Raw genomic sequence first — 20,494 nt, 5'->3', positions numbered from 1 at the left:
GAAAGAGCAGAGGCAGAGTTGTCAAAGGACAGAACAAGGAGTGAGTCCAGGAAGCGGAGAAGCATCAGGGCAGAGAGAAGCACTGTGGGAGTGCCATGGCAGATGGGCTTGAAGAGAAAGCAGGGTGCACAGCGCAATGGAGAGCGAAGAAAGGGTTTTCGGCAGGGGAGTAATGCATCAGACTACGTTTCAGAATTTTCTAGGGCCAACCAAATTAGGAGATTCTTCTGCTAATCATGATAGGAAATGATGAATAGGTAATGTCCAGGAGGATGAAAAGGAGTGGATTTGAGAAAGATGCCGAAGTCAGAGTAGTGAATGACGAGGGAGAGGAGGAAAGCATCTAGGATGACTCAGTTTCTGGTTTGACCAACTGAGTGCATAACTGTAATATCTGTTAGGTTAAAAGAGGAAATGCAGGAAATAGAAAGTTCAAAGATGCAAGGATGGTTCAACAAATCAATGTGATACATTAAAAGATAAAAATCATATCAACAGATGCAGAAAAAGCATTTGACAAAATTCAACATCCATTTATGACAAAAACTAAACGAAGCTGGTATAGAGGGAACATACCTCAACATAACAAAGGCCATATAGGACCATCCCACAACTAACATAATGATGAAAAGCTGAAAGCTTTTCCTCTAAGATCAGGAACAAGACAAGGCCACTTTATTCAACACAGTACTGGAAGTCCAAGCCAGAGCAATTAGGCAAAAAAAGAAAGAAAAGTATCCAAATTGTAAAGGAAGAAGTAAAACTGTCACTATCTGTAAGTGACATATATATAGAAAACCCAAAAGACTCCACCAAAAAAACTCTTATAACTAGTAAACAAAATCAGTAAAGCTGCAGGATACAAAATCAATATGTAAAAATATGTTGCATTTCAATGCACTAAAAATGAACTATCAGAAGAAAATTTTAAATCTCATTTACAAGTGCATCAAAAAGAATAAAATGCCTCAGAATAAATTTAACCAAAGAGGTGAAAGGCCTGACCTGTACACTGAAAACTATTAATGAAAGAAATTGAAGACACAAATAAATGGAAAAATATTTTAAGCTCATGATTCAAAGCAATCTCTATCAAATTTCAATGACATTTTTCATAGAAATAGAACAAACCATCCTAAAATTTATATGAAGCCACAAAAAACCCAAATAGCTAAAGAAATATTCAGAAAGAACAAAGCTAGAAGCGTCATATTCCCTAATTTCAAACTATACTACAAGGCTATAGTAATCAAAAAAGTAAAAAAACAAACAAAAAAAAAAAATAGATCAATGGAACAGAATAGAGAGCCTAGAAATAAACCCACACATATATGATCAATTTGTGACAAAGGAGCCAAGACTATATAATAGAGAAAGGATAGTCTCTTCAATAAATGGTGTTGGGAAAACTGGACAGCCACATGCAAAAGAATGAAACTGGACCACTCTCTTATATCATACCCCAAATTCCACTCAAAATGGATTAAAAACTTAAATGTAAGACCAGAAACCATAAAACTCCTAGAAGAAAACACAGGCAGTAAGCTCCTTAACATTGGTCTTGGCAATGATTTGGGTTTGACACCAAAAGCAAAGGCAACAAAAGCAAAAATAAACAAGTGGGACTATATCAAACTAAAAAGCTGCTGCACAGCAAAGGAAACTATCAAAATGAAAAGGCAACCTACTGAAGAAAACATTTACAAGTCATATCTGATAAGGATAATATCAAAATATACAAAGAACTCATAAAACTCAATAGCAAAAAACAATTCAACTTAAAAATAGGCAGAAGATTTGAACAGACATTTTTCTGAAGACATATACAGATGGCCAACAGGTACATGGAAAGATGCTCAACATCATTAATCATCAGGAAAATGCAAATCAAAGCCACAATGAGATAGCACTTCACACCTGTCACAATGGGACTTATCAACAAGGATGTGAAGAAAAGGGAACCCTTGTGCACTGCTGGTAGAAATGTAAATGGTGCAGCCACTGTGGGAAACAGTATGGAGGTTCCTCAAAAAATTAAAAGCAGAACTACCAAGTGATCCAGCAATTTCACTATGAGTTTTTATCTAAAGGAAATGAAAACTAATTCAAAAAGATACAGCACCCCTATGTTCACTGCAGCGCTATTTACAATAGCCAAGACATTTTATGTCCATCAATGGAATAAAATGTGGTATGTGTACACACACACAGTAGAATATTTTTTTCATTGTTAATTAAAACATTTATTTTGCCTGAAATCTGCATCATGACAAGTTATCCTGAGGTTTATAGACAGTGTGTCCATCTCAAAAGTGTGGTTCTGGGGGTTAGGGATCCAAACAAACACAGGCAAGAGTTGCGAGGGAGGAACGGGGCACAGCAGGAGTGTATTTCAATCTTTCTTAAAGGCAGTAGAGCATTCTGAGTCACTGAAAACCTCGCAGATGGGGTTTCTAAAACAAATACTGTACTGTGAGCTTAGAGAAGGGGCAGGACAAGGACCCTGAAAATACAGGGATATTTTACTGTGGCAGGGAATGAGGAGGGAGAGTTACTATTTTTAATGCCCTCAGGCACAGGACCTGATATTCAAAGGAAACCATGTCCAGTCTTAAATTATTTCCCTGCTCAGAAAGAGGTGCTAGTACCTCTGGAACCAGACCATGAAGATACCATGCTGATCATTCCCAAGTCCTTATTCTATGGCCCACAGCATACTAAAATAAAGGGGGGAAAAAAAGGTCAGAGGACAGTGGCTTGTGTTCACAGTGGAATATCATTCAGCCATAAAAAATAATGAAATCTTGCCATTTGAGACAACGTGGACTGACCCTGAGGACATTATTCCAAGTGAAATAAGTCAGATAAAGACAAATATATGATCTCACTTATATGTGGAATCTTCAAAAAATGAGCTCACACATACAAAGAACACATTTATGGGGGGAGGGATGGCAAAATGAGTGAAGGGGGTCAAAAAGTACAAATTTCCAATTATAAAATAAGTCACGAGGATGTAATAGCAGTCGAAAGGTGCTAAGAGTAAATCTTAAAAGTTTGCATCACGAGAAAAATAATTTTTAAGTGTGTGGTGGAGGGTGTAGTAATCATTTTGCAATATATACAATATATTTGATATGCAATATCAAATCATTACATTGTACACTTGAAACTAATGTAAGTTATACCTCAGTTTAAAAAAAGAATGCTGAAAAATAATCCAATAACTTGTTTAAGTATATTTTTTGGAAGGATTACTTTTTAATCTTGAATTTTGAATAAACGTGCTTTAACAACAACAAAAAAATGGTGCAAAGTTCAGAAGGAAGATTCAGTTTCCCACATGTGGCAATTGTGAAACACTGATATGAGCCTGAGAGTAAGAACATGAGAGAGAAGTCGAGACTGGGAGATGGGAATAATGAGAAGTAGGAGTTTGAACTAGAGAAGATACTGAGAGATACATTAGAACAATGTTTAAGGGACTCCCAGGACAGTCAATGTTTAAGGGATGAAAGAAGACAAGTCTTGGAAGAGAATATAGAAACTGCTGTAAAAATAGAAAACGGGAGTCACAACCACCAGCCTTTCTACTTCCTATGTTTCCCCAGTGCCCCCAGGTACCTCCCTGGATGAAGGCAGCCAGGCAGGGTCCTAAGCTCACCTTGAAGCCCGACCCTGGTAAGAAAAACCTTGTCTCTTGAAATAATCGATTGTATCATCAGAGCAGGTCTTGAGAGTGTTCACCCGCACAAATCGAGGCACCTGGGAGGCTAGGAAGCAATCAGCCGTGAGTGGACAGGTACATGGCCCTCTCCTCCAAGGGCTTGATGGCTACCCACCACCGCCACAACTCAGCTTACCTGGGCCAGGCCTGCATCCTACTTCCAATAAGTCCTCATTCCGACTCACACCTCGATGAACCTTGAGCCGGGCCAACTCAGCCTTAAGCCTTGCCTGGTGCCGGTTGAGCAAAGGCTTCCATCGGCCCCCGCCCCCTCTAAAGCCTCTTCCCAACAACAATTCATACACTAGCACCTGGGGATGGAAAAACGAAAAAACCCTAAGCATTAATACCTTCAAATGCCATAGTGTTGTAACAGGAAAGGCTAAACAGACCACCTGTCCAGACACTTAACAGGTAATAGTGAGGTCCTTGTCCAAGAACACACAAAATTAACGGCAAATCAGGATTTGAACCTGATGTCTTGCTTCTCAGTCCTGAACCATTTCCACATGGCTGCTCACTAGCAGAGCTATGGATCTCATCCCTCCTCGTCAACATCACCCTTCTGTTTTACCTAAAGAGTCCCTGCCAATGCTACTTCGTACTTTTGTTCTTTTTTAGGCACGAAATTAAAGCATTTTCATCCTACCCCAATTAATAACTCAGCAAGGGGTTGCTTGTCCTCATTTCAGAGGAACAACTAACGTCACATAGTGAGGCGTATGGAGTCGGTACAAAGTTAGAAGGGGCTCACTGCCCTGCCCCGCCCCACCCTACTCAGCCCATCACCTTGGCCAGATGAGGCCGCAGCTTCTCGGCACGGAGGAGGCCGGCGCTGGCGATCACGGCATCCAGCACGGCGGCATAGCGCTGCGTCTCGCACACCAGCGCGTACAGCTGCTTCACGTTCTGCGCACGGCCAACAGGGCACAGGCTGAGAGCGGGGCGGGCCACAAGCTAGTCCCCCCCGCCCCACGCCCGGGCCGGATCCCCGCTACCTGGAATCTGCTGGCGTACACCAACCCTTTGATGGAACCCTGGCGACTCTCCACGCCCGCCAGCACAGCCGCCGCCGCCGAATACAGCGCCATGCTCCGCTCCGAGTTGCCTTTACAGCTCTGTCGCGAAGCACTCTCGGTTCTGCGCCTGAACTTCCGGGGTCAAAGGGCACAGAGGTTCCGGACCCGGAAGCTCCCGTGCTAATCAGAGTTCCCCAAGGCGTGTGTCGGTCGGTTCAGTCCCCTGTTAGGGTGAGGAGGTTGACGCTGGGAGCATATTTCTCCACTTCTTGGTAGCTCTTCTTTTTTTTCTTTTAATCTTTGCCAATCTGATAGGCAGTGAGATTTTACTGCTGTTTTAATTTAATTTCTATTGAGATTGACTATGTTTATTGGTCATTTGTATTCTTTATAACATGTCAATGTCTTTCACGCACTCTTATACCATCTTACGCTTAGTACACTTTATATATTAACATCATATACTCTTAAGTATTGCCATTTTTTCCTCGTTTATTGTTGCTTTTTAATGTCGTTAATAGTTGCTTTGGACAACATGGTGTTTTCATTTTTAAAATTTTTCCTTTAATGGTTTTTGCCTTTGGTGTCACATTTGGAAACCCTTTCACACTTACAATGTAGAAATCACTATGGCTTCATTTTTTTCACACTTAAATATTAAATAAGTTTAGAATTAAGTTTGACACATGATGTGAGGAAGGGCTCTAACTTTGTTTCCAAATGGTTAACCTTTCATGTATTTATTGTAATGATTCATTTATAGGAGTGTTTCCCCAGCCTGACCCTTGAGAGGACAGGGATTGTGCAGTAGTTGTCTGTGTCCCCAGCACCCATGTAATTACTGGTTCATAATAGGTTATTATGTACACGTGTATCTCAAGCGTTCTAGTATGCAGGCCTCTGTGGGCTAGAGTATCCAGCCCATATGTTCTTCGTATTGCTAACAGCATGTTTTCAAGCATTTTGCAAGAGGGTTGACTCCAGTCTACATTAAAATTGCTAAGTAGTCTAAAGGTTTAACCAACTCCTTCCGTAGCTCCAAGTTAGTTCATAAGTGATCTTTTAGTGGAACCCCTCCTCATCCCCAACATCAAATCACATCCTCTATTTTATTTTCTTCATAGCACCTATTATATATGATTATGATTTATTCCATCTCCCCAGCTAGCTCCATGAGGGTAAACCTTTGTCTCTCTTAGCACTCATCTTTCTTTATCAGGTGGACCAGTGTTTCTCAAAACAAGGACATAATATCTGTTGAATGAAGAGAACATAAATTGATGTGGTGCTGGACAACTGGTTGTGACCCATCCTAAAACAGTCCCTCCTGCTTCGAGTAGGTAACAGGTGTACCAATGTTAATGCAAATCCACAGTTTATTCAGATTTCCTTAGTTTTTTAGCCAATGTCCTTTTTCTGTCCCAGAATCTCATCTAAGATATTACAGTACATTCAGTTGTCATGTCTCCTATGGTTCCTCTCAGCCTTCATAGTTTCTCAGACTTTCCATGTTTTTGATGACAGTGATGGTTTTGAGTTCTGGTTAGTGTTTTGCAGAACGTCCCTCTATTAGAATTTGATGGGTTTTTTTTTTTTTTTCATGATTAGCGTTATGGGTGTTTGGGAGAAAGACCAGGCTTGAGGAACAAGGGAGGAGTGACAGAAGGAGAGGGCCACCTGCCAGGAGTCTAGTATAGGAAAGCTGCCATCCCATAACCCAGCAGGCAGGAAACCAGGAAAATAAATACCTCAAACTCCCTCTCCTGTCCTGGGATCTCCTGCAAGTCCCTCCCATCTGAGGCCCAAAGGGAAGCCAAAGCCTTTTGCATTCCATCAGGGCCAGCCTCCCAGGACACAGAGCAGGATGGAGAAGGGTGGAGAGTGGATATAGAGGTGTGACAGTCTTCAGCCCAGTCCTGGGACTGAAGGAAGAGCTGTATAGCCAAAAAACCAGGTCTGAAAAGTGTCAACCACACAGTGGCCAAGGCCTGACAGATTCAGCCAGTAAAGATACGACAAATACCATTTGATTCAGTTTATTTACATAGACAGCAGAAGGAAGATTAGCCAAAGGTGCCAGCTCCATGTCATCCTTGTTGCACACACCAAAAAGGATGATGTGGAAGTCAAAGGGCTGGTAATTGCAACATGAGTCATGGGATATCCTGTTTGTGAGGAGCCAGTTCTAGATGCAGCTAAGCTGTTTTATAGTCTGCAACTCTATTCAGAGGGAGGTAGAGCATAAAGCCTTATATTTCATCAGCGCCTGGGAGGTGATGTCTCCTGACAGTCTCCAATGGGATGAGGAGGTGAGTGGACCTGGCCTTGAGGCAGCACCTCACAAGCCTTCCATCCTCTGCCATTCCTAGAGTGTCATTCAGGCTGTCAGTCAAGCCTTTGCCCACGTGGTTACATGCCAGGGCACCAAGGGAGAGTTTTTCCCCACAGAAGGCTCTTAGGTGGCTCCACAGACCTCACTGGCACGAAGTTGGAATCTAAAGCACCAGATCTCAGGTGACTCAGCCCCAATCATTCTTTCTCTTCCAATTTTCAGATTCTTGGGAGAGAATTCAACTGCCCCAGCCTTGGTCTGGGGTGGAAGCCATCAGCTGTGGCCAGGGGCAGGCTCACCATGAACAAACATGGGCTCTGGGCCTACCCCCATGTGCCCAGCAGCTTTCAGGAGCAGGCTGCACCCCCATCTGGCCCCTACTTGCTTCTGCTTTGAATTAGTGTCATTTTCATCTCATCTAAAGTATGAGAAGTCAAGAGAGGTCTTTAAGGACAGAGCAATGACAGAGTGGTTCAGGTGACTTTTAACTATAGACTAATGGGCAGTGGGTAGAAACAAGCTGTGGCCCCACCAGAGGTTGGGGCTGCTTTAAAAGACCCAACCATAAAGCAGTACGTACAGCAATTAATATTTGCAAATCACTTAAAGAGCTGGAAAACTAAGAGCATGGTTAGGAGGGACCAAGGGAAGCCCAGCTTGACTCATGGACACTAGGGCTTAGTTCTGCTGGTTAATAAGCAGGTTAATAATCTGACAATAGGTTAGTAAACCCCTGCCTGATGGGGGACTATAGTCCTTTTCTTCCTATCTTTAAATGTTTCCAGGGACACACAGGCATGAAGACCTCCCCAAACAGTAAAGACGTCATCTCTGCTTCCTGGACCCAGCAGAATCCCTCAAGTCCTCGTGCGCAGATGGGAAGGGCCTGTGGGCAGGCAGCCTCGGGAGTAACTCTACAGCTTGATGGGCTGTGGGGGGTTGAGGTGGCCGGGCCCACTGGGTGGGGGCAGCACCATGGGGAGTGAGTTGCTGCCCCGTTCGTGCCAGCATGTGTCCAGGATAGGGTAGAGCTTGCCCTGGAAGTCTGCCTGGAATGTGTAGAGTGGTCTCAGGTCATCTGGGCGGTCAGCATCAAAGAAGGTGAGCTCTCCCTGCTCATAGTGCAAATAGACGCCAATGCGGTGGGGGTGGCTGGCCACAGGCAGAGGCACCCTCGGGCAGCAAAAGGCCTCATACACCCGGCCCTCCTTCAGGCCAATGAGCCATAGGCCATGCTCTGGGGACTTGCTCAGCTTGCCCTTGCGACTGGCTGTGCCCTTGATGACCCCCAGGCGCCAGTCACTCTTGTTACCCACCACCACCTCCCAGTAATGGCGGCCGCAGGAGAAGCCTCGGCTGGCTAGGACACAAGTACTGTAGTCGAAGCGTTCAGGCTGGCTGGCGTGTCGCTGGGCCAGTAGCCCACATTGCACCACCGTGTTGCCTTTAGAGAGTTCCAAGAGAGGGTGGGCAGTGGCAGGATCCAGCTTAAGAGACTCCGGGGCTAGGAAATACCAGAGAAAAGATGTTTTCAAGCCACATAGAGGGCAGCAGACCCTGTCCCAAGACAGGTTGATTAGAGGCCCTGAGCTCCTCGGGAGAGGAACTGCGTAGGCCTCATTTCTGTATCCTAAGGGCCTAGTAGGGACCAGGCACAGAATAGGCACCATAAGGATGTTTATGTAATAAAATGATTCCTGAAGGGTGGGAAAAATAAACAACTGTGAGCCAAGGCCTTCTGGTGAGGAACATAGTGCAGGTCTGCCTAAGGCGGAGGTGCTGATGGAAGGACCTGAAAGATAGCCTGTCATTTGTGCTCCACAGCTAAACTCCCCAGGTTTTCTGGAAAATCCAAAACAAAATTGTTTTTTTGATACCTTAGCAGCTTATTTGAGGACAAACTATCCCAACTAACCTCTTTGCTAGCTGCCAGCTGATCAGTTTACACCAAAAACGTGCAAACAACACACAGTTGAGAGATTGTGTGTGTGTGTGTGTGTGTGTGTTAACACCTGCAGCACCTGGTCTTCCTAGGTGGTCTCCCATCCAAGTATTAACTAGGACCGACCCTGCTTAGCTTCCAAGATCAGACCGGATCAAGCACGTTCAGGGTTGCATGGCTGTAGACTATCTGTGGTTTTTTCCTCTTCCCCTTTTTCTCTTATATAAACTGTTTTTGTCTTTGTTGGCTGAAATCAATCTGTTGATCTCCTTTATGTGACAGTAATGAAGGAGTTAATTAAATTAGTTCTCTTGATAGAGCAATAGCTATATTTATAAGCACTAAACTATACACACATGTGTATATATGTATATTTATAAATAGGCAGCCTAGCAAGGTGGCTGTTAATAGCCCCTCTCTACAAATGAAGAAACCGAGGCTCAGAAATTACACAACTTGTCCTGGTTAATAGACGATGGAGCTTAGCTTGAACCCAGGCTGTTTGGTGGAACTTCACTCCTGTGCTCTCAAGCCTCCTCTGTACCTTATATCAGCAGCCCTCAGGAAGGATGGGTTGGGTTCTCACCTGGCAGAACCTTGCGGAAGAGCCTTTTCCACACAGTCAGCTTGATGTCAGCCTGGTGGAGGCCTGGCTTGAAGGAGATGGGGCTGAATGTACTTTCCAAGGGCCGGACCTGCTGCAGCTCTGCTCTAGGGGGCAGCAGTTGATAATGATGGTGGAGCTGCATCCCGTGCACCCCACCCCTGCACCCACATGCAAGTCCAACCAGACTGCACAGCTCAGAAGACTGTGCACTCTGGATGCCCATCAGTTCCTCCCCTCCACCCACTCTCAGAGGATCTGTCTTCCTGGAAGGGAAAATACATCGATGTTCCTCAATTGTAGGTCTAGGACCAGCAGCATCACCTGGAAGCTTGTTAGAAATGCAAATATTTTCGAGTTCCACCCTAGAGCTGCTGAATCAGAAACTGATTACTGAGGCCCAGTGAGGATGTGTTAACGAGCCCTCCAGGTGGTTCTGATGCATGCTAATGTTTCAGGACTACTTCTCTACCCGGTGACCCTTGTGCAGAGCCAATCAGATACTCTGTCCTTTCATTGAAACCAATGCTCCTAACCAAATTGTCCCTAAATGCAATCCGTTCCCACAAGCTGTAGTGCAGGTGTGAAGCACCCTCGTTATGGCTATTACCCACCTCCCCCACCTCATTTCCTGTGTCACCCTGTGTCATACTTCACAGCCCAGCAATACTGAACTTATTCCCAAGTCCACATACTACTTTGCCCTTTCATGTACTTGCTTGCCTGCCAAACGCCTGTCCTCCCCCTTCTCAGCTGTCCACCCAGGCACAGCTTTGCCAATCTCTCCCCGCCCCACAGTCACCACCTCCTCTGTGTTATTTCTGTAGCTTGTGTGAACTTCTGTTGTTCTAGGTACCCACAGTGATGTAACCATAGTTTACTGTCTGCCTCCCACCAGTCTGCGAAACCCCTGAAGACAGGGACACGACTGCATCTCTGTTTCCCCTGGGCCCAGTACAGAGCCAGATGTGGGCAGCTGCTCCCGAGACACTGGTGCAACTGAAGGGAGGAAATGGTGGAGAAGAGATGCCTGTGCCCACAGCCACCCGACCCATGCCGAGAGCTCCCTCCCAGGTTATTACCTGGAGGCCATGGAGTGGTAGTTCTGGAAGACAAGAGAGAGGTGGGTTAGGGCATGGCAGAGGCTATGCAAAAGTCGTTATGAGTAGAAGGCTCTGAGGGCCTTGACATGCGGCATACTCCCTTGTCCACTCACCCGGATGAACTCGTGGTAACTCTCGTTACCAAACTGCTCCAGCACATGCCCAACTTGGACCAGCCGCTCCTGCTTGCCCTGGGCCTGCTCCAGCTGCATGTCCAGGGAGGCCACGAGGCCACGGGTGTGACCCTCTACTCCCCCCAGGCAGCGGGCCTTCTCCTCGTCCACCAGGTGGTGCAGCTCCTGGAACTCACGGCGGATCACCCAGCTGAAGACTTCAGACTCGTTCTGGGACAAGGAGGGCCTGTCGTGACTGGAGCTGCAGCAGAGCCACCTAGCAATGACTGACCTCTGCGTCCCCAGAGCCTGGCAGCTTGGGCCTTCTTGACTAGGCTAGTTCTGGTACTTGAGTCCCAGGACTGACTCCTGCCCAGATGTTCACACTGCGACTGGGCATCCCATGGGGGCCCATGGTGGTGGGCAATAGTGGCAGAGCCAAGGCTGAGCCCCCAGTTCCCATTTCAAAGCAGCGGCTCGGCTTTTTCCTGGCTTAACTATTAAATGTGCATATAAGATTTTGCTTTATCGCAGGGTTCCACAGCTGAAAGAAGTCTGAAAGTCTCTGGGAGAGTACGTTTTGGAGATAACCAGGATTCCTGTGTGACCCTGAGTTCTGTCTCCATCCAACAGGGTTATGCCCCGTCCCTCTCAAGGGTAAGAGGTGCTTTGGGAATACTGGGCTCCTGCTCCCGTTTTATGACCACCTGCAGGGCCCGGGCTTCATACCCTTCCAGCCCCGATATACCCCTCAATGAGGAAAAGCAGATAGCCAAGGAGGGCTTCAGGCCTTTCCACCCCTGTGCTCCAGGTGCTGAGCAGGCACCACATGGACTGTCAAGGTCAAGCAGACACAGGAGGCTGGGGCGGGCCGAATCATGCCCTTGCTTAGGGCTGTTTACCTCTGGGACATGGGTTCTGGGTTATCTGAGTCCCAAGGACATGGAGGACACAAGCCAACTTGGAGACAGTCCTGACAACTGGGTTGAATTCCCCTGAGAGGATTTACACCTTCCCCACCCTGCCCTGGAATGCTTTGAATTTCAGCTTTATATAGAAGGCATGGATTCCTGTAAAGGACAAATTAGAACCCGGCTCTATGGGAAAGGGCAGAGGGAAAGGACACTCACGAGAATCCTGGTCCTGTTGTTCACCAGTTTGGCGATATGCTCATCCACCTTTTTCTGCTCCTGCTTCAAGTCAGAGATGAGGGCCGCAAGCTCCTCCTGGAAGCAACATGCCATGGCCCTGTAGCTGACCCCTTCACCCTCTCAGTTCCTTGGGGCCAGCCCTGGGTCTCACCCTTTTAGGGAGCATCCCAATGGCCACTAGCATTCCAGTGGAACCAGGACAGAGATCAGAGCTACCCAGTTTCCCTTGACCTCAAAATAGTTAAGATTATTCAAGAATATTCTACATTGATGATAGGAACTGCCCAGGCAGAAGAGGATCTCCATGTCATCCCTCTCTAAGACATGGAGGGAAGTGCTAAACACTGTTACAGCCACCGGAAGTCACCGCACAATATCCAGAAGGGGTGATTGCCAGTCTGAAGCCAATCCTCCCTGCATGGAATGCTTCCTGTAGGGTACATACCAGGTAAACTCTTCAGTCACCAGGAGGTCCAGAATTAGTAGGCATTTGATCAAGAATCATCACAAAGGGGCTGTCCCCAAGTGAGGCAAGTGGTGCATGTGGTGGCTCAGGTTACACCTGGTGAGTCCCCATATGCTATAAAGACCTGAACCCATCCCTGGCAGGCTTGGGCTCGGCCTAGATTTAGGGCCTCCCAAAGATAAAGTAAACTCACTTCTGGGCTGCCCTGCCTCCAAATCCAGCCTAGCCTTAGGGATCCGAGCAGGACCACTTAGACCACCATCTAGCTGTACTACTTGACCAGGGCCCTGCTGCTTTGTGCCTGTGGAGTGTACAAACTCTGGCTTAGATAGTTACCAAGCAGAAGTCAGCTGCAAGAGCCTTTCAGGAAGGGAGCAGGGTAAAAAGAATAATGCCAGTGTGGGGATAAATGGACACAGAGCCCTTTCTGTGGGTAAAGAGGCATCAGATCTCACAACAGCCCAAGAAAGGCATTCCAAAGGTAATCCTAAATCAGAGAGATGGAACTAGTTCTTTCTCAGCAACTGGGCTACAGTGAGAGGAAACAGAATTATGAAAATGAGGTATCATGAGACCTCAATCAATAGGAGAAGACAAGAATGCATGAAAGGGATCTTTTAAAGGAACAATTTAGTCACATTATACAGAGTCTTGAGATCACAAAAACCCACATCCAAAACCAAGACCTAAGCTGCACCCTAGCTCCTAGCCAGAAATAACGAGCAAGCTCCCAAGTATTTCCTTCTCTCCTGGGCAGCTGTCTGCTAATAAAATGTGGGCTTTATTTCATTATATTGAAATTGGGTTTTCTTCTTCCACACTCCCCTAAAACTACTCTTGCCAAGATAATCAATTCTTACTGCTAAAGCTGACAGACTCTTCATTTTTCAGCAGACACTTCACAAGTGATCTTGTTCTTGTTAAAATGCTCTGTACCTCTGATTTCCAGGAGGCCATATTCAGCCAGTGTTCCTACTCCCTCCGTTGATTCTTTCTGTCCCCTTTTCGGGGTTCTCTACCCAAATCTTCTGGTGCTCCTTGGGGTGTATCATCAGTGTCTTCCCTTATCAGTCTGCAGACTCCCCTGGTGGGCCTTCTCCACACCTTCAGTTACCACCCAGCCTCACTCTCCAATCTACCCTCCTGAAGAGGGATCAGACTACACAACAACCCTGCTTAAAATCCTCCAGGCCCACCCCCTCTACATGGTTCTCTGTATAAACTGCAGATCCCACCATGTGTCACACAGGCCTTTCCACGACCTGGCCCGTGCTGTGCTTACTTCACCTACCCCGTCTCGCTCCTACCTCACCCTCCCTTGAGCTTAATAGAATGATATAAATCCTCAAATATGCCAAGCCATTTGCCTCCTGGTCTTTTGCATATGTTGTCTTTATATTTGGAGTGCTTTTCCTTCTCTTCTTTTTCTATCAAGTCCTCCTTGTGGTTCAAATCTTGGCTTAGCAGTTCACTTCCTCTAGGAAACCTGTGACCACCTGAGATGATGCAGAAGCCATGTTCTAGGTAGTCTCCCCATTGCCTGTATTTAACTTTGAAGGCAGCACCCAACATATGGGACTCTGTCAGACCCCCAGACTGTGAGTTCCCCCAGGGCAGATGAACCTCTTGTCCACTACTGCACCATGGGCACCAACACAGATTAGAAGCCCAGTAAGTGTTTGTGGGTAGGAGGGGCTGGTGGATGACCTGGCTGGCCTTGTGCAAGTTTCCTACTTGTCTCTCAGGGCTGAAGGAGCAAAGAAATGTTGCCCAGAGCACTCAGCCAGGAAACCCCTAGAACAGCTTACAAGAAGGGGCCCTCTGCCTGCAGCTCTGGATGCTCTTCCTTTTCCTGTTCTCCTCACCTGTATTTTTTCACCTTTATGCCCCTCTCCCGCTCAAACACCAGGCCAGGCACCCTATAACAATTCACTTCCAAGAACCCTTCCTGCCCTTTCTTGATTGTTGCAATGGAAAGAAAACTGCCTTGGTTTGAGTCCTAGCTCTGCCACTGACAAGCTGTCTGACCTTGGACAAGACCCTTACCTTCTCTGAGCCTTACTTTCCTCATTTATAGAATACAATAACAACCCTATACTTCATAAACCTTAGATGAACAATTAACCCAAGATGGTTCGCTCTTATTATCTTAAATTATGATCTGGTAGACCTGAGGCAAAGGTCCAGGAGGACAAGAATCCATTGATTTCACAAATACATTTTGAGCTTTTACTACATGCCAGGCACAGAGGTACCCAAGGAAACAAAGCAAAGTCCCTGCCCTCGTGTGTCTAAGAGTGCAGTCCCAGGAGCACTCAAGAAACAAAATGAGGGCTACAAAGAAACAAAGCCAGGAAAGGGCTAGCACGTGATTTGGGGCATGCTCCATCACATGCACTGCTGTAATCCCCAGCACCTACTCGGAGTGTAGTGGATGAATAGTGAATGCACTGGGGCTCTGCTCCAGGACGGGGCTGAAGGGAACTCGGGTCCCGGCAGGACAGGACACTTCTGTGCCAAGTGATGGCTCCAGAGAGCTCAGACGCTGGGCTCCCTGTGCCCCCAAGGTGGCCCCGGTTCCTCGCCCCTCAGCACTCTTGCTGCCTACCTTCATTCGGCTGTAGACAGTGGAGACGGGGGTGACCCGGTGGTGCTGGTGGGATCCCAGCAGGCCGCAGAGGCCACAGATGAGCTCCTGGTCCTTCTCGCAAAAGAGGCTGAGTGGGTTTCGGTGGTGCGCGCAGACTTTGGGCTCTGGGTCCCTGGGGAGCTGCAAGGCTTCAATCACCCGTGCCAGGGAGACGTTGGGCGGGGAGCTGCTACCATCCACCTCCTGCCGGCACACGGGGCAGCGCAGCTCGGAGTCCAGGTGGTGGGACAGGGACACCAGACAGCCTTTGCAGTAGGAGTGGCCGCACTGCAGCATTAGGGGCTCCCTGAAGACCTCGAGGCAGATGGGGCACTGCAGGCGGTCCTCCAGCTCTGGCACTCTCACCTGCCACGCCATCCGCGATGCTGGATGGAATACAGTGCACCTTCCTAAACCTGCTCCCTCCACACCTTCTGCCCCCAAACCCCTGGAAAGGGCTGCTGCAGATTAAGAGGGCCTTACAGACTCCAGTCTTGGATTTCAGTCCTAACCCCCTATAACTTTGGGTGTTTCCCATCTTTAAAACAAAGAGCTTAAAAGAAAAACAAAGGTCACATAAAGATATATGAGTCTACTTTTTTCACTCAGATTTGGAGGGAAACATGAAAGAAAGGGGCCATCTGCAGGGTCATTTGGAATGACAAATAATGGCAACTCCAGCCGCAGCAGGGGTTCTGACCTAGAACCGAACAGCACAAACAAGCAAAGTTCCTTTCCATCTTTGAGGTGAGTGTTCAAGCTGGTGATCAACCATTGCAAGTATACTTATAACAGAGATTCCTGAGTCACTCCTTCACACATCTCTAGTGAGACCTGGAAATCTACATTGACAATAGACACTCCCAGGTCATTCTAAAGCAGAGAGTTCTGTCTTAGAACAACACTGTTCTGGAGAGTCTGGGACTTATCTTAACTTCCCACCCAGTTCTTCTGTGAAAACTGATCGTCTCGAGAGAAGCACTGAGCTGAAGTCGCCAGCAGACCCAGGAAGAGCCCCTGTGTGGAACTACCTGGCTTCTCAGGATCCACTGAGCGAGCCTCCTACTGGGACCTCAAACCAGCATCGCTGACAGGATTGGCTTGGCCTCTTCTCCCCAGGATGAGATAGCAGGAGTGGAGACTCGGGGATTGCAGCTGGATGCCTGCTCCACCACCTAGTCTCTGCCCCTTTCCTCCTCCCCTTTCCCAGCAACACCCCCATATCCTCAAGGTCACCCAGAATCAGGTGGAAACTGGGCCACATCACGGGACTGGGGAGGCAGCCTCTGCTGGGCCAGCTCTGATAACTGTAACATTCAGGTGCTTGCTTTGGCCAGGCAAGGGGAAGGGGTGGAGACAGAGACTGGGCACCCATTCACACCTTACTGACCCCAAACAGGAATGGACTTGTGTCCTGGTACAATCTTTCTGAATCTTTCTGTCTTTATTTTAAAGATATTTTAGTTTACTTATTTAGATTTTTTTAATTGGGGTAAGTGCACATCTTAATCATATACTTGATGTTCACTCTTTGCATATATACATACTCACTCAAGATCAAGATAGAGAACATTTCCAGTACCCAGAAGCCTCCCTCATGCTGCCGCTAGTCAGAACTCTAACAAGAATAGCCACTATCATGACTCATATCATCTGTGGGCTGGTTTTGAATTTCAAATGAACAGAATCACATACTATGTACTTTTGTGTCTAAGTTCTTTACTCAATATTATTGCATTAGGAAATTTTTTTATATGAAGTCTTTCAAAGGTTTAGAAGTCCAATGACATTTTGTTATACAGTTAATAATATACTATATATGCTATATGTATAAAATACAAGTCATAATGTACTGTACATTCCCAGAGGTATGGAGGGAAATTATTGATTGGAAAGGACAGGTTAGAAACACAAGGATCTGTGGAACAGCAGGCCACAACCTCCACAGGCCCAAGCACCAATGTCTGCCAGCCAGGGAGGTTGCCACCCCTGTGACAAGCAAGACTAAGGTCTGGTATAGACAGGTAGAAAGCTAAATTTATTTGTTAATTCAAGAAATATTTATTGAGAACCTGCTACATGTCAAGCATTGAGCTGGGTATTATAAATATATTAAAGAACAAGACAGACAAGGTTTCCATCCTTTGAGTTTATGATGTATGGGATAGGAGTGGTGTATAAGGTCATTAACAAGTTAATATAATAGTGGTAAATGCTATGAAAGAAGTAAACAATGTGAGAAAGGGGGACAGATTGCATGAGGTACACTTTAGCAAGGGGCAGGGCAATATCTTTGAGGAGGGATGGTTGAGGTGAGACCCGAAAAATACACAGAAGCCAGCTACCTGAAAGGATGCAGGAGGGTGGAACAGGCAGTAGGTCAGCAAGTACAAAGGCTCTGAAGCTGGAAAGCACTTGGTATTTGTGAGATACACTAGAAAGTAGACCTGGGTAGCTGGAGCTGGAGTGTAGTAAGGGAGAAGGAATATCAAAAGATGAAGCCAGAGAGGTTGGCAAAGAGGGCTCTGTAGACTAGGGCAAAGGTTTGGATTTCATTTCAAGGGCAGTGAGAGCTACTGGAGGGTTTTAAGGCAAGGGAATATCATCTGATTTCTATTTATATATTTATTTATTTAAACACCTATAGCACCTGTCTTCCTAGGTGGTCTCCCATCCAAGTACTAACCAGGCCCGACCCTGCTTAGCTTCCGAGGTCAGATGAGATCAGGCATGTTAAGGGTGGCGTGGCCATAGACTCTGATTTATATTTTTAAAGATCATTCTGGCCACTTTGCAGATAATGGATCACAGTAGCTTGAGCACCTGGATAGATGGATGGTGAAGCCGATGACATACAGAGAAGATCAAGGTGAACAAACTAGAAACGGGATCCAGAGTCAGATGCCTGAGGGCATTCAGGGAAAAAATGAGTAGCCCAACAATCTGCAGACTTCAGCAAACAATAAAATCACCTGTAGGGCTTGTTAAAACTCAGTTTCTAGGCCCTGGCCCCAGAGTTTCTGATTCAGGAGTATAGGCATGAGCCCAAGAAATTTGCATTTGTAACAAGCATTGATGCTGCTCATCTAGGGACTAACCCTTTGAGAACCACTGAAAAAGGCAATTGGACACAGGCACCTGGGGCTCTGGCACTTGGGAGGCTCTAGGCTGGCCAGATATATATACCACCTATATATATCATATATTTAAACCTATAGGAAAGGCTGGGATCTCTTAGGGACTGAAAACAGAGATGGGCAAGAGTCTAAGGATGGCTCTGAGGTTGCTAACGATTAGAGGTCAGGAAGTGAAGGATGACTGAGAAGGGACAGTGAGGTAGGAGGAACATCAAGAGTGAGCGGTGACTAGGAAGCTGTGGGAGGCAGAATGGCCCCCTAAAGATATCCATGCCCTAATTCCCGGACTCTGTGATTATACTTTACATGGCAAAAGGGACTTTGAAGATGTAATTATGCTCATAAACTTGAATTATCCAGGTAGATTCAATTTAATCACATAACCGCTTAACAGCAGAGAACTTTCTCTGGCTGGAGTCAGAGATGCTACAGAAGAGGAAGCTAGAGGATTCCAAGCATGAGAAGGATTCAGCACACTGTTGCTGAGATGTCAGGGCCCAGGTACAAAGACAGGAGAGAGGCCACTAAAAGCTAGGGGTGGTCCCTGGTTTTCAGCAGGCAAGGACATGGGGACCTCAGGCTTAGAGCTGCAAGGATCCGGATTTTCTAAATTGAATGAGCTTTGAGGTGGATTTCCCCCCAAAGCCTCCAATCAGGCTGATGTTTTGATTTTAGCCCAGTGGGACCAACGTTAGAATTCTCACCTACAGAACTGTTAAAGAATAGGTGTTGCTTTAAACAGCTAGGTTTGTGGCAATCTGTTGCAACATTGATAGAAAACAAATACAGAAGCCAAGGAAAAAGCATTTAAAGGTGAGAGAGGTCAACTTCATCGAATGCTGACAAGAGTCCAGCAATCTGAGGACAAAGAGATGTCTGATGGACAACAAAAGCAGTGGCAGGAGCAGGGCACAGTGGTAATATTAATGTGAGTTGGAGAGAAAATGGAGGGTGAGGAGGTGGATACAGAGCAAATGAAAAGCCTCTGCAGCAACTCTTTCCAGAAGTTTTTTGTGAAGAGTAGGATTGGGGCCACCTGTAGCAGGAGGGAGATGTGGGACAAAGGGAAGCTCATTTGTTTTATGGTAGGAAATTTTCAGACACATATAAACGGAAGGAAATGATACAGTAGCCGAGGCAAAACTGGTGTAGGACAGAAAGGGTACCCAAAGTCCTTGAGCAGGCAGGAGCGCAAGGACCCAGGGACCAAGCCAGAGGGTCTGGGATCCGGGGCCATTCTTCCTTTGCATCATGAAGGCGTAGGTGCAGCAGATTCTGTGGATTCGGTGACGGGAAACTGAGAGAGCCATCATTTTGTTTTCTCAGGAACTACGCAGTCCGACTTTAAAGTCCTGGCCCGGCCTAAACTTCTCGGAAAACAAAGAAGGAAGGAAGGTGAAAATAACGCACTGCTGAGAGGCCTGACCCTTCCAGCAGCAGGCCGTTTCGAGGTCCTGTCCTCATTGGTGCACTCCCATCACGTGCCCCACTGCGTGTCCCCTCCCCCAATCACGTGCCCCACAGCGAGTCCTCGCCAGTCGCATGTCCGTTCCCCACGCCTTCCCTACATGCCTCACCACACGCTCCCACCACTTGCTGCGCAGGTTTGTTTTTTTTTCCCACCACGGGCCCCATGGTGCACCGCGCGCCCCTGTCGCGTGTCCCAGTGCACCCTCAGTGAGCCCAAGGGCGGTTGGCTGCGGTTGGGACTAAGCGATTAGCGCTTCCTCGAGGCCCGGGAACGGAATGCTGCCATCTGGAGCTGACCGCAGGGTATAAAGGCGGAGGCGGGAAGGGAGTCATCCCCTTCGGGACTTTCCCGGAGTCTCTGGCAGGGAGAGGGCGATAGGACTGAGCGCTCCTCCGCGTGGATATGGTGGGGAGCACCCGGACCCCGGGAGTCAGACGAGGGGACTGCGCCCCTAGCCAGGTGAGGGTCCTGGCGAGTCAGGGGCTGGGGCGCCAGAGGCAGGGTGCAGTCTGAGGGCTCACAGGTCTTGTGTTTCATTCCCACCAAGTCTCCCTACCAGAAGTTAAGTCAATGGATGCTGGACATTTCCGGAGACCGGGGTGTGCTGAAGGACATCATCCGAGAGGGTGCTGGCGAGCTGGTGACACCGGATGCTTCGGTGCTAGGTACAGCCTGCGGGCCCGGTGCCCTCTGTCCTCTGGAAGCTGGCGATATGAGAGGACTGGTGGTTACGAGGGCAGCAAGCGTTTCACTGCAGTTTACTTTGGGGGTGAGGGGAGGCTACGTTTAAAAAAAAAAAA

General features: G+C 47.2%; 3 protein-coding genes and 1 pseudogene across 3 annotated transcripts in view; 1 reads left to right on the top strand and 3 right to left on the bottom strand.

The window, feature by feature from the left end:
* NSUN5 (NOP2/Sun RNA methyltransferase family member 5) overlaps positions 1-4,887 on the bottom strand; it is a 7,649-nt gene extending 2,762 nt beyond the window's left edge. Inside the window, exons 1-4 of the mRNA XM_006918560.3 lie at positions 4,726-4,887; positions 4,517-4,636; positions 3,864-4,038; positions 3,665-3,773 (exon numbers count right to left, since the gene is read on the bottom strand). Coding sequence (XP_006918622.1) covers positions 3,665-3,773; positions 3,864-4,038; positions 4,517-4,636; positions 4,726-4,818 — 497 coding nt within the window. The 5' untranslated portion in view covers positions 4,819-4,887. The remainder of the gene's footprint in view (positions 1-3,664; positions 3,774-3,863; positions 4,039-4,516; positions 4,637-4,725) is intronic.
* Positions 4,888-7,804: 2,917 nt separating this feature from the next.
* On the bottom strand, positions 7,805-15,468 carry TRIM50 (tripartite motif containing 50). The gene is made up of 6 exons (XM_006918559.1): positions 15,066-15,468; positions 11,971-12,066; positions 10,841-11,071; positions 10,707-10,729; positions 9,607-9,731; positions 7,805-8,582 (listed from the first exon to the last, which is right to left on the bottom strand). Exons 1-6 carry the CDS (start codon positions 15,462-15,464, stop codon positions 7,993-7,995), a joined length of 1,464 nt encoding a protein of 487 aa, XP_006918621.1. The 5' UTR covers positions 15,465-15,468; the 3' UTR covers positions 7,805-7,992.
* Positions 15,469-17,724: 2,256 nt separating this feature from the next.
* LOC112485316 lies at positions 17,725-17,842 on the bottom strand (annotated as a pseudogene).
* Positions 17,843-20,096: 2,254 nt separating this feature from the next.
* Positions 20,097-20,494, top strand: part of FKBP6 (FK506 binding protein 6) — a 16,082-nt gene continuing 15,684 nt past the window's right edge. The window contains exons 1-2 of the mRNA XM_015594584.1: positions 20,097-20,153; positions 20,242-20,359. Of these exons, the coding sequence (XP_015450070.1) occupies positions 20,097-20,153; positions 20,242-20,359 (175 nt within the window). The remainder of the gene's footprint in view (positions 20,154-20,241; positions 20,360-20,494) is intronic.

The sequence above is a fragment of the Pteropus alecto genome, unplaced genomic scaffold (assembly GCF_000325575.1).
Source record: "Pteropus alecto unplaced genomic scaffold, ASM32557v1 scaffold68, whole genome shotgun sequence".
Taxonomy (NCBI): Eukaryota; Metazoa; Chordata; class Mammalia; order Chiroptera; family Pteropodidae; genus Pteropus; species Pteropus alecto.
This window is presented reverse-complemented; position numbering and strand designations above follow the sequence as displayed.